Source organism: Dendrobates tinctorius, unplaced genomic scaffold (assembly GCF_039654945.1).
Source record: "Dendrobates tinctorius isolate UK_male_01 unplaced genomic scaffold, ASM3965494v1 ptg000265l, whole genome shotgun sequence".
In the NCBI taxonomy this organism is placed as follows: domain Eukaryota; kingdom Metazoa; phylum Chordata; class Amphibia; order Anura; family Dendrobatidae; genus Dendrobates; species Dendrobates tinctorius.
The window spans coordinates 1-14062 of NW_027361932.1; the positions used below are offsets into that span (position 1 = coordinate 1).

At 45.2% G+C, this 14062-nt stretch overlaps 1 protein-coding gene across 3 annotated transcripts in view; it reads left to right on the forward strand.

Moving 5' to 3' along the window:
- The first annotated feature begins 710 nt into the window (after positions 1 to 710).
- LOC141069457 (E1A-binding protein p400-like) overlaps positions 711 to 14062 on the forward strand; it is a 90356-nt gene continuing 77004 nt past the window's right edge. For 2 of the 3 annotated variants that reach the window (XM_073559005.1, XM_073559006.1), the window contains exons 1-3: positions 711 to 953; positions 1042 to 1191; positions 13757 to 13840. In XM_073559005.1, coding sequence (XP_073415106.1) covers positions 888 to 953; positions 1042 to 1191; positions 13757 to 13840 — 300 coding nt within the window. In that variant the 5' untranslated portion in view covers positions 711 to 887. The remainder of the gene's footprint in view (positions 954 to 1041; positions 1192 to 13756; positions 13841 to 14062) is intronic. The other variant, XM_073559007.1, reaches the window with a different exon arrangement.

Here is a 14062-nt window from a genome sequence, read left to right on the forward strand (position 1 = left end):
TCTTCCTTCTTCCTCCTTCTTCTTCCTCCTTCTTCCTTCTTCCTTCTTCTTCTTCTTCCTTCTTCCTCCTTCTTCTTCTTCCTTCTTCTTCTTCTTCTTCTTCCTCCTTCTTCTTCTTCTTCTTCCTCCTTCTTCTTCTTCTTCTTCCTCCTTCTTCTTCCTCCTTCTTCTTCTTCTTCTTCCTCCTTCTTCTTCCTCCTTCTTCTTCTTCTTCTTCCTCCTTCTTCTTCTTCCTCCTTCTTCTTCTTCTTCCTCCTTCTTCTTCTTCTTCCTCCTTCTTCTTCTTCCTCCTTCTCCTTCTTCCTCCTTCTTCTTCTTCCTCCTTCTCCTTCCTCCTTCTCCTTCTTCTTCTTCTTCCTCTTCTTCTTCTTCTTCCTCCTTCTTCCTTCTTCCTTCTTCTTCCTTCTTCCTCCTTCTTCTTCTTCCTCCTTCTTCTTCTTCTTCCTCCTTCTTCTTCTTCTTCCTCCTTCTTCTTCTTCTTCCTTCTTCTCCTTCTTCTTCTTCCTCCTTCTTCTTCTTCTTCCTCCTTCTTCTTCTTCTTCCTCCTTCTTCTTCTTCTTCCTCCTTCTTCTTCTTCTTCCTCCTTCTTCTTCTTCTTCCTCCTTCTTCTTCTTCTTCCTCCTTCTTCTTCTTCTTCCTCCTTCTTCTTCTTCTTCCTCCTTCTTCTTCTTCTTCCTCCTTCTTCTTCTTCTTCCTCCTTCTTCTTCTTCCTCTTTTTCTTTCTTCTACTTCTTCCTCAAATCTCATTCTTGGTTTACTAACATTGATTTCTATTTGTGACAATCATAACTAGATATTTTCTCTTCCAGCAAACTATTCATGAGCTATTTGAGCTTTATTCACCCCTGGAGGACTCAGGATTTGGAGTAAAGGCTGAGGAATTTGTAATGCTTTCCCAGGAGCCACCTCCAGCAGAGACAATAGCCACAAAATTTGCCAAACCATTTATAGAGGTTAGGAGAAATTGCATCGCTGTTCACAATACCCATGAGATATTTTTGGACCAATATAACATATTTCCTGTACTTGTTAAATTCTAAGGCTTTGAAGAGCATTGAACATGGACCTGAGATAGATATGGAGCTATCTGTGCCTGAGACAAGAAGCGAGCAAGACAATAAGGTGAAAGAAACAGGAAACTGTTCTGAAGACACCTCCGAATTGAAGGAGCTGGCTGCTGTGGTGGAGCAGGTAAAATACATCATATATTATTATAAATAATTGATTTTTGTAACTAACATAATACAGCAATAAAATTAGCAGCTATTTGGGAATACAGGTCCTTCACATTTTCCTCCAGCCTTGGTTCATCTTTTACATTAACCGAAGCCATGAGATAGTAGTTGGCTGCAACCATATCATACTGTAGGCATGCATGCTCAGATAGGCTGCGAGTGTGTATATATATATATATATATATATATATATATATATATATATATATATATATATATATATATATATATATATATATATATACACTGTGTATGTATATGTGTGTGCATATATATATATATATATAATCTGAGTGTATGTATGGGTATGTGTGTATCGACGATCAAGCCCCACCCCTCATTATGATGTCATAATGGTTGCTATGGTGACGCTGCTCTCATAATGGGTTGCCATGGTGACTGTTATGTCATAATGGTTACCATGATGATGATGTCATAATTAGAGATGAGCGACTTTGCCTTTTTTAGGGTCGAGTCGTGTTTCATGAAACTCGACTTTCGCAAAAGTCGGGTCGAACGAAATCGGCCGACTATAGCGAACAGTCGGAGGCCACTGACTGAAACACGAAACCCAATGCAAGTCAATGGGGAAGCAAAGTCGGCAGGTAGTGGAGGACAGTAAACACACCTACAGTGCCCATTTCAATGCCAAAAACATCAATTCTTATTACTGAAGCTTGTCAACCTTAATTTACTTCATAATAATAGTTACGCATTGAAAACTGGGGGTTATTTGGCTAAAGTTGTGGGGGGGGTAGGGCTGGCTCCAGGTTTTCGTGTGCCCTGGGCCAAAGAGTGTCAGTGCGCCCCTTTAACACATACCACAACTCATGATGCTCCGATACAGCACAGAAATATAGGTATAGTACAATGACAAATACTTCACTGCTTGCATAACATGACTGATCTATTTTAAATTGTACAATAGCTCAAAAAAAGGACAGTATATTACTCCATACAGTATTATGGCCACCACATTGTGCGCCATACAGAATAATGAGCCCCATATATTTCTCCATACAGACGAATTGGCCACATATAATGTTCCATACAGTATATGATGAGCTTCACATAATGCTACAGTATATGATGGTCCCCATGGACGATGCTCCAGTGTGTTATGGGCCCAAATAATGCTCCATATATAATGGGCCCAATTTGTAATGCTCCAGTGTATAATGTGCCCCATAGATGCTGCTCCAGCGTCTGATCTGCCCCATTTGGAATGCTCCAGTATATGAAGAGCCCCATGGATGATGCCCCAGTGTCTTATGGGCCCAAATAATGCTCCATATATAATCGGCCCCATTTGTAATGCTCCAGTGTATAATGTGCCCCATAGATGCTGCTCCACTGTCTGATCTGCCCCATTTAGAATGCTCCTGTATATGATGGGCCCCATAGATTATGCTCCAGTGTCTTATGGGCCCAAATAATGCTCCATATATAATGGGCCCCATTTGTAATGCTCCAGTGTATAATGAGCCCCGTAAATGCTGCTCCAGTGTCTGATGTCCCCCATTTGGAATGCTCCAGTATATGATGGGCCCCATTTTTAATTAACCCAGGCATGGTATGTGAAAAGAGTTCCATGGAGTAATCTGAAGTGTGTGCTGCCGCATCCTTCACTTTTGGTGTGGGTGAAGGACACAAGGAAAGGGGTTGCTCCTGACCAGAAGCCTGCACTGACGACTCACTGCTTGCATTTTTTTAAACTTCAGAAGAGGAGGCGATAGAGCTGGAGGCTGTTTCAGCAATGTATGCCAAAAACAGTTCCTGATGCTCCGGCTTTAAAAGCAGTCTACCTACTCCCAGAAAAGGGAGCCTTACAGGCCTTCCATAGCTACACCATGACGCAGGCTCAACGCCTCCTGCCTTAGCTGCTATTGTGTTTTTGGCACTACCAGCAGATGCACCACCACCACCATCAGTACCAGATGGCCCCCCACGCCCATGTCCGCGTCCTCTTCCACCATACTTCCTCATGTTTTGGAAAATGGACCCAAAATACCAGCATATATATGGTACTGTATCAGAAGCGTGCAGCTCTATACAGTCTAGGGATAACAGTAAATCTCCGTATATATTTCATGAGTCATACGCAGACGCTCACAGGCTCAGTATGGAGTACACAATAAAATAAAAAGTTGAAAAAGGGTACACTATCACCAGATACAAGGTATATATAGTATAGTGTAAACATTAGGAATCTCCGTATATATTTCAGGAGGCAGACACAAACGCTCTCAGGCCCAGTATGGATTACACAAGAATATGAAAAGCTGTAAATGGGTAATGTAACATAAGCGTTCAGCTGTATACAGTGTTGGGGTAATCTTAAATCTCCAAATATATTTCTGGAGTAACAGACAGACGTTCACAGGCTCATTATGGATTACACCAGAATCTAAATAGCAAAAAAGGTTACTGTATCAGAAGCGTACAGCTGTATACAGTGTTGGCCAAATTTGAAATCTCGGTATATATTTCCGGAGTCACCCTCAGACGCTCACTCAGTCTGGGTTTGACCAAAATAAAAAATGTTGTAAAAAAGGTACTGGATAATAAGATAGCAAGTATATATATTATAGGGTACAATTGAAATCTCCATATACATAGTCCCGTAGTCACTCTAAGACGCTTACTCAGTTTGGATTTAACCTAATACTAAATGTCGAACAAAGGTACTGTATAACAAGATACAAGCTGTATCGAGTATAGGGTAAAAATTGGTACTGTATCTCCGATTTACCGTATATATAGAAGGCGTAAACCACACCCGCTCATTCCCAATGGATGATACCGTAATAACAAATTTTTAACAAAGGTACTGTATCAGCACATACCAGGTGTATCCAGTCTAGGGGTAATTGTAAATTTCCGTCTATATTTCCGGAGTCAGACACAGACACTCACAGGCTCACTATGTATTACACCAGAATTTAAAAAGTAGAAAAAGGGAAAGGTATTCGAAGCGTACAACAGTATACGGTATTGTGGTACTTTTAAGGCTGAGTGCAGACGTACTTTTTGGTCCTGCGGATTCTTCCGCGCAGAATGGAAGAAATCCGCAGGTCAAATGACCTGCATTTTTCCTGTGGATTTCTTCCATTTTTCCTGCAGTTTTCATGCGTTTTTTGTGCGGTTTTCCATCGCGGTTTTCCCCCTGCGGATTTGGTGACAGGGGAGATGGAAAACCGCACAAAAGAAGTAACATGCTGCGGATTTTGTACCGTGGGAAAACCGCACGGAAATATCCGCAGCGTCTGCACAGCGGTTTTTTTTTTTTACATTGATTTTAAGGCTACTGTACATCACAATGCAGAAATGCAACGTTTCTGCACGGTAAAATCCGCTGCGGATCTGCTGCAAATCTGCATCGTGTGCACACAGCCTTAATCTTCGTTTATATTTCAATCTCAGTAAGCCAGTCCAGACTCTCCGCTACTGGAAACTACATGGATACAAGTACAGACGGAAAGTCGAGTGTTAGCAGAAATTTGGGAATTACTAATCGCGGGAAAACCTTCCCGGTAGATGTTGCAGAGGCGATGCAGACCCTCAATTACTGTGTCTGTGGAGACAGCGAAAACGGTTTTGTGAAGAAAGGATTGCTTTATCGCAGTAGCGTGGATCACATCACCGTTACTCATCTCCATCAAATTGTGATCACAGAAAATATGGGAAGCAAGGTGTGCCACAGTCCGCGCTGCTGAGTCCACAAAATCACCTGGGATGCAAGATGTTGTAACAAAGTACTTCTTTATTTGTTACAACATCTTGCATCCCAGGTGATTTTGTGGACTCAGCAGCGCGGACTGTGGCACACCTTGCTTCCCATATTTTCTGGCAGTTTTTCCACGTTGGAGTGGTCGGTGGAGGTCCTGCAGCAGCTGATACTGTGTTATGTCTTCAAGCCAGTTGTGGGTCACACAACTGGAATAGGTGAGTGGAACTGCATTACACCACTCACATTGTAGTGTCACTAGTGATAGGGCACTATTGCGCCTCTTGTTCCCCCACCCTTTTTGTATTAAATTGTGATCACAGGGAGAGATGTAGACATGGTCCTCACTGCCTATCATGATGTGTCTGGTCATTTTGGAGTGCAAAAGACAGAAGCCACAGGCCGTAGGCGATTCTATTGGATTGGCATGACAGGAGAAATTGACAAATGGTGGCTGGAATGTCACACGTCTGTGACTATCACAACTGTGAAAGGTGATAATAAAGTACCACTGCATCCGCTTGTAAGTTGACGTCCATTACAAATGGTAGCCATTGATCATCTGAAGGTAGAGGCCAGCAGGACAGACCATAGCTACATCTTAACCATCATCAATCAATACACCAAATTTCTAGTGGCCGTCCCTGTGAAGGATTTAACTGCCCAGACTACGCAGCGGTGGAGCAGGGAGAGTTAAGTATTGCAACTTGCTAGTGCTGTGGCCATGACCAAGCAGGGGGGCCACATTCGTGGTCGACGGTACTGGCACAGGGCCCCTCATAATACACTGGTGTGTCTGACGGCGAGTGGGCCCCCCCACCATCAGAGACACTGTATTGTAATATGAGGGGCCCTGTGCCAGTGCCGTCGGCCATCAGTGGGCCCATCCACCTGTTCAGAGCAACGACACTTGCCCGGGTGTGCCAGGTGTTGACCCCAGCCCTTTGGGGGGGGGGGGCAGCCCAGTTAGGGAGGTTTAAAAAATGGCATATGTTGATGTGTAGGCTGGACATTCAGCTGCTGCAAATGGTGGAATTGGGCAAGTCCGAGGAAGAGGAGGACAAAAGCGAGGCAGTTTTCTGGCAACCTGTGTGTCATCAGGGGAAGGTGGGACAAAATCCTTTGAAACCCATGCATGGTTCATTTTAATGAAGGTAAGATCATCAACATTTTGGGTCGACAGACGGGTCTTTTTTTCTGTCAGGATTGATCCAGCAGCACTGAAGACTCTTTCAGATAACACACTAGCAGCAGGGCAAGCGAGCTCCTGTAAGACATAGTGTGCCAATTCAGGCCAGGTGTCCAGTTTAGAGGCCCAATAGTCAAAGGGGAATGACCTGTGAGGGAGAACATCGATATGGGAGGAAAAGTAGTTTGTAACCATAGTTGACAACTGCTGTCTTCTGTCACTTTTAGTCGATGCAGTATTAGCAGTCGTGTGAGCGGTACTTGAGAAATCATTCCACAACATGGTCATTAAACCCCTGTCTCCAACGCCACTTCGGCTGTGTGCACCACGAACACCTCTTCCATTGTGCCCACTACGGAGAACCAGCACCGCTGCTGTGTGCTGGGAAAGCCTCAAACAAACGGTTTACCAGAGTTGCTTGTTTGTTAGCCACTATTATCTCTAGGTTCTCCTGTGGCATGATGTTGTGTAATTTGCCTTTTTAGCGTGGATCGAGGTTGCTGGCCAGCCAGTAGTCGTCATCCTTCATCATTTTGGCAATGCGGGGGTCCCTTTTTAGGATCCTCAAGGCATAATTGCACATGTGGGCCAATGTTCCAGGTGTCAATAATGCACTGCCACTGCTGGGTGGAGGAGCACTTTCTGGCAAATCCACATCCCTACAGTCATGCACAAACACTGTACCTGACCTTGGAACACCAACATTTTCTCTTTCCCCCCTGAGAAGCATCCTCCTGCCCAAAATAATCATCCCCCTCATCCTCCTCTTCCTCTTCTTCCTCCACCTCGTCCAGGACAGTTCCCTGACCAGACAATGGCTGACTGTCAGCAAGGCTTCCCCCCTCCTCCTCCTGTTCCTCCTCTGCTGCAGACGCCAGATCCTTAATGTGCGTCAAACTTTGCATGACAAGAAGCATAAGTGGGATGCTCATGCTTTGATGGCGTCATCTGCGCTTACCAGCCGTGTGCATTCCTCAAAACACTGAAGGACTTTATAGAGGTCTTTCAGCTTTGACCACTGCACACCCGACAATTCCATGTCTTCCCTCAAACTGCCTGCCCGTGTATCCTCCCACAAATGCATTACAGCCTGCCTCTGTTTGCACAGCCTCTCAACCATGTGCAGGGTGGAGTTCCACCTTGTTGCAACATCCTATGACTAGGCAGTGCTTGGGGAGGTGGATCAATCGCTGCAGCTTCTGCATACGACTGGAGTGTACGGCCGAGCGACGGATGTGCGAGCACAGTCTTCGCACCTTATGGAGCAGTGATGTTAACTCCGGATAATTAAGGAAGCACTGCACCAACAGGTTCAAAGTGTGAACCAGGCAAGGTATGTGTGTGAGTTTTGCACGGGCTATGGCTGCCACAAAATTACGGCCGTTATCACTGACTCCCTTGCCTGCCTCAAGATGTGGACTGCCCAGCCATGACTCAGTTTGTCGCTGCAAGTAGTCGGCCAGTACCTCAGCGGTGTGTCTGTTGGCGCCCAAAGACATCATCTTTAACACAGCCTACTGACGCTTACTTTTAGCTGTTCGATAGTGGGACACCTTGTGTGCAACACTGCCAGCTGCTGATGGAGTGCTCGTGCGACTGCACTCTGTGGACAAGCTTTCGCTTATGGAGGAGGAGGGTCGAAAGCCTACAGCCAACTGTTTCCTATCCCGTGGGCTAGGCAGCACTGTTCGGCCGCCGCTGTCCCCTTTGGAGCCTGCATCCACCACATTAACCCAGTGCGCAGTGATGGACACGTAACGGCCCTGGCCATGCCTACTGGTCCATGCATCTGTTGTGAGGTGCGCCTTTCCACTCACTGATTGAGTGCATGGACAATGTGGCCTTTCACATAGAGGGCAGGGATGGCTTTTCGAGAAAAGAAGTGCCGACTGGGTAGGTCATAGCGTGGGACAGCGTAGGCCATGAGCTCACGGAAAGCTTCACTTTCAACCAAACGGTAGGGCATCATCTCTAATGAGATTAGTTTGGCAATGTAGGTGTTCAAACACAGTGTACGCCAATGAGAGGATGAGTACTTTCTTGTCCTCCTCAGAGTGTCTGGTAGGGTGAGCTGGACTGGAGAGCTACATATGGGGGAAGTAGTGGTGTACCGGACGGAGTGAGAGGGGGTTGGTGATGGTATTGGTGGTGATTGCCTAGATTCAGTGTTGTGTTGCAAAACCATTGTGATTCCCTGAGTGCTTTGGCCTTGCGACGACACCTCCACATTTAGTGCTGGTGGTGTGCTTAACGGTGGCGGTGGTCTTACAGTGGGGGAAACGATGGAGCATTGCTGGCTACCTTCAGTCGCAGCAGGTGCACGTGTGGTACCTGAGGTTTTGTGGTCCGTACACGCTTGCAAGTGCATGTTGATTAAATGTCTAAGCAGGCAACTGGTATTCAAATTTCTGAGTTGTTTACCTTGGCTAAAGGTCCTTCCGCACTTCTTACAGGTAACCTTTGCCTCATCAGTAGGATTTTGGACAAAGAAGTGCCAAACTGCACTCTTCCTACTATGGTATACATTTTCTGGCCTTGCACGCTGTGCTAAGTTGACTGTCTGGCCAAGCTGTCCTGCAACTCTTTTAGTTTATAGTCCTCGTTTTTGGGCAGCTACGGGCCTGCCAGATAACCGCTGCTGCGATGTCAATGCCTGCTGCGGATCCTTCTCCTTATCTGAACTATTGCCAGCGCCACCCTCCTCCCCCAATGGATGCCAATCCGGGTCAAGAACTGGGTCATCCATAACCTCTTCTTCAAAGTCATCTGCACTTTCCTCTTTACCTTCCACTGTGTCACCGTGTAAGGTGGTATTGTATGCGGGAGGGGGCACCTGAGTTTCCTCATTGTCAGATTTTGGCTCAGTAGACTGCGAGGGCAATGTAGTGCTTTGGGTCAGTGTACCAGCAGAATCATCTAGCGGTGGCTGTGCATCAGTGCACTCCATGTCAGATTTATCTTGGACTGGGGAATTCAGGATTTGACTATATAACCCAGGCATGGTATGTGAAAAGAGCTCCATAGAGTAATCTCAAGTGTGGGCTGCCGCATCCTTAACTTTTGGGGGGGTGAAGGACACAAGGAAATATATTTTTCCTGACCAGAACCCTGCACTGACGACTCCATGCTTGCAGGTTTCGAACGTTCAGAAGAGGAGGCAATAGAGCTGGTGGCTGTTTCGGCAATGTATGCCAAAACCTGTTCCTGATGCTCCGGCTTTAAAAGCGGTTTTCCTACTCCTAGAAAAGGAAAACTTACAGGCCTTCTTGGGCCAGACGATGACACAGGCTCAACACCTCCTGCCTTAGCTGCTATTGTGCTTTTTCCAGAACCAGCCGATGCACCACCACCATCAGTACCAGCTGCGCCCCCTGCCCACGTCCGCGGACTCTTCCACCATACTTCCTCATGTTTGGGAAAATGTGCCAAAAATACCAGTAGAGAGATGGTACTGTATGCGGAGCGTCCAGCTATGTAAGGTGTATTAAAAAAATTAAATCTACGTATATATTTTGTTAGTCACAGACGCTCTCCCAGTATGTATTTGACCGTAATCCAACAAGCAGATATACGGAACTGTATCAGAAGTGTACAGCTGTGTGTGTTTTTTGTGTAACTAACAATCTCCGTATATGCATTTACGGAGTGTCTCACACACGCTGACGCTGTATAGATGTGACTGTAATGCGAACGGCAGATATACAATACTGTTTGAGAATCGGACAGCTCTATACGGTGTCTATATGGAAAATTGTCAATCTCTGTCTTTGTATACGGAGTGACACACGCTGTCTCTGTCTATTATTGACCGTACAAAACACAAGCCGCGGAGACATGGTATCTATCCACAGACAGCTGTTTCTCTGGGTATTGCCCCTCATCAGTGTGGAGTAGGAAACTGGCTGTAGGAGCAATGCCTAGTAAAAGACTGTGAAATATGAGGATGAATGAACTCATGGAGATCAACATCCAACACTGCGGAGACACCATCACATGTTTCTCAACGCAGTGATTCTAGAGCAATGCCCCCATCCCTTATGGGAAATATGTAAAAACATGCAAAACACAAGCCGCGGAGACACCATCACATGTTTCTCAACGCAAGCAATGACTAGCCAGGTCTTTCCCCGGGAAGGAACAACCACGGGAAATGCAGTCTCCAATGAAGGAAACCACCTATGCCAAAACACAGTCTTTTACTAGGCATTGCTCCTAGTAGCCAGTTTCCTACTCCACACTGATGAGGGGCAATACCCCGAAACAGCTGTCTGTGGATGGATACCATGTTTTGGCATAGGTGGTTTCCTTCATTGGAGACTGCCCTTCCCGTGGTTGTTCCTTCCCGGGGAAAGACCTGGCTAGTCATTGCATGCGTTGAGAAACATGTGATGGTGTCTCCGCAGTGTTGGATGTTGATCTCCGTGAGTTCATTCATCCTCATTTTTCACATATTTTTGACCGTCATCAAACAGCAGATATACGAAACTGTTTGAAAAGCGGACAGCTCTCTAAGGTGTAGGTCTGGAAAAATGGAAAATCTCCTCGGCTTGTTTTTCCAGAGTCGCACCCAGATAGCTTCTATTTGTCCGTGATACCAGCCGGTACACGGTAGTGTGTGAGGAGCGTACACTGCTATACGGTGTCTGTATGGAAATTTGTCAATCTCCGTCTATTTGTATACAGACTGACATACGCTGTCTCTGTCTAGTTTTGACCGTCATCAAACAGCAGATATACAAAACTGTTTGAAAAGCGGACAGCTCTATAAGGTGTAGGTCTGGAAAAATGGAAAATCTCCTCGGCTTGTTTTTCCAGAGTCACACCCAGATAGCTTCTTTTTGTCCGTGATACCAGCCGGTACATGGTAGTGTGTGAGGAGCATACACCGCTATACGGTGTGTGAAAAAATGAACGCTCGGTAACTCGCCAGAACAAAATAATAAAAGTTGGAGTGCTTTGAAAAAAGCAGTTTCAACAGCAGTGTGCACACAGCAATGCAGCTAGAAGGTAGCCTTAAAAGGCAGCCTAATCACCATCAGCGCTGCTGCACACAACAAAAATCCTCCCCTTTCACTGCACACTAACTGTACAGTGAAAAGCGCTATCAGCAGAAGCAATTTTTTTTTCTTCTTCCCTGTCTAACGCTCTCCCTATTCAGAATCAGCAGCAGCACCTCTCCCTATTCTAAGATCGGCAGAAGTAAGATGGCGGTCGCAGCCTTTTATACCCACTGTGACACCACACAAAGCCAGCCAATCACTTCAGTGCCCTTCTCTAAGATGGTGGTGGCTGCTGCCCATGTCATCGCGTTGCCCACAGTGTGTGTCCACCTTCATTGGCTGAGAAAAGGCGCTGGAAGCATTATTTGAAACGCGACATTGGCGCTCGGCGACCTCATGGCCGACCTCACGCTATAGTCGGGTTTCAATTGGCGGAACCCAAATTTGGCTAAAGTCGGCGGTTTTTGAATTTGACCAACCCGTTTCGCTCTACTCTAGTCATAATGAGTATATGGGCACAGGATTATTAGATGGAGGATGTGTGATGGGTATATGGGCACAGGATTATGAAATGGAGGATGTGTGATGGGTATATGGGCACTGGACTATGGGATTGAGGATATTCATGATGGGTAAATGGACACGGGACTATGGGATGGCGGATATGTATGATGGGTATATGGGCACGGGACTATGGGATGGCAGATATGTATGATGAGTATATGGGCACGGGACTATGGGATGGCGGATATGTATGATGGATATATGGTAACGGGACTATGAGATGGAGGATATGTATAATGGGTATATGGGCACGGGAATATGGGATGGAGGATATGTATGATGGGTATATGGGCACGGGACTATGGGATGGTGGATATGTATGATGGGTATATGGGCACGGGGATCTGCGATGGAGGATAATCATTATAATTTGTTATAACTAACCAACAGTTACTATGCCGTGGCAATGCCGGGCTCTTCAGCTAGAATATAGAGGGATGTAAATAAACGTATCCCACATAAGTCAAAGATGCCGACCTTTGTCCCCCCCCCCCCCAAGCTGCAGACATTTTGGGACAATGGGGCTGCCTCCACACTTGCTTCAGTCCAAAGCTATTCTGCCAATAAGGGGTATGTAGCCCACATGGAAGACATTATCTTACTTCATAACCCATAGTGGTAAAGCCCAAAAAATGAAATATCAACCATATTTAAAAAAAAAAAAGAAAAGTTTTTTCATTGAAATGTACTAGATTTTCTGCAGCTGTAATCTCTTACTGATAAACGTATGCATACTCTACATATACGTATGCATTTACACATACATACACCTGGATATGCTTTTAGGTAATTGATGTATGAGGCAAAATTAGGACATTTTCTTTTAGAATAATGTGAAAATCTGAAACCCTTTGCTAGTAGATCACAGTATTGTGAAACAACAAAGCGCTGTAAAAGCAGAGTTAAAAGAAAAAAAATGAAAACCTTTCCTGTGATAAGGAATGATCCCTGGCTAATGTAATGTAAGAGAAAACATGCGGGCTTAAATATACAGTACATATATCGGATAAACATCAGATGATACCCAAAAAAAAATGATAGTAAAAGAGCCCAATAGCCTGTAGCGTAAGGAAAAAATAATATACCTCAAAAATTTACAATTTTTGAAGAATGCAAAAATAAAAGTAGCCAAGCATGTGTACACAACAGGGAGGAGGAATAGGAGGAACAGGATGCATCTGACAGCGGTTCATTACTACAGGAACAAAGGACAAAATGAAATCCAGCATACCCAAATGTGACTTCTGCTGATACCTGCTGTTCGAGTCGGATTGAGTCGATAATTTAATATGTATGGGCACCTTAAAGCTGGCGTCACACATAGCGACTTACCAGCGATCCCGACAACGATATCAACGTGTCAGGATCGCTGGTAAGTCGCTATGTGATTGCTGGTGAGCTGTCAAACAGACAGCTTCACCAGCGATCAGCACAGCGATGCCAAGCGCCCGGCATTGCTGTGTTCGTTAGCGCTGATGCCATATCCCTGTAAAAAAAATAGAATTAAAATAAAAAATATTGTTATTTGCACCTTCCGACGTCCCGTTCAGCCATCCTGCCTCTCTCCAGGCTCCGGTCCCAGTAATCCTTTGCGAGAATGACCGCGAGAATGTCATTCATACAAAGGATCACTGGGACCGGGAGCGTGGAGAGAGACGGGATGGCTGCGCGGGACGTCGGAAGGTGAGAATAAAAATATATTTTTTTTTTTTTAATTATTTTTTACAGCTGATCGCTGGTCTCCCGCCTGTCACACGCGGCGATGCGTGCTGGCCAGCGGGAGACCAGCGACGAAAAATATGTTGTGACTCAGCAGCGATCTCGCTAGCGAGATTGCTATGTGTGACTCCCGCTTAAGACTAGCTCACGGCATATTCTAGTCAGTCCATATGCAAATCAATGCTTACAGCAGCTTTCTCGGGGTTTTTTTTTTTTTTTTTTACAAATGTGTTCATAAAATGCCATAGTGTTTAAAAGAATGGCTACTTTTTTTTAAGAAATTCAGATATCATTTAACCATGACTCCTGCTGTGTCTTTCAGCTAACCCCCATTGAGAAATACGCCTTGAACTACCTGGAGGAATTCTATACATCAAGTGCACCTGAAAAGACAGAGAAAACAGAGGTTACCCTTTTGCTTGTTGTAATAAAAATAGTTGCAAGTTAGCGTCTTCTGTATCTTGATGTTTGCTAAACTAAGATTTGTAGTTCTCTTCCCCTCAAGAGTACGGTGTACTGCTATAGCCCTGTATGTAATTCACCTGTCTAAACCAAAGAGGCGCCCCCCAGTCATCAGCATTCAGTGCACATGACCTAGTTCCCTGCTACAAAACTTTTTTCATAGACT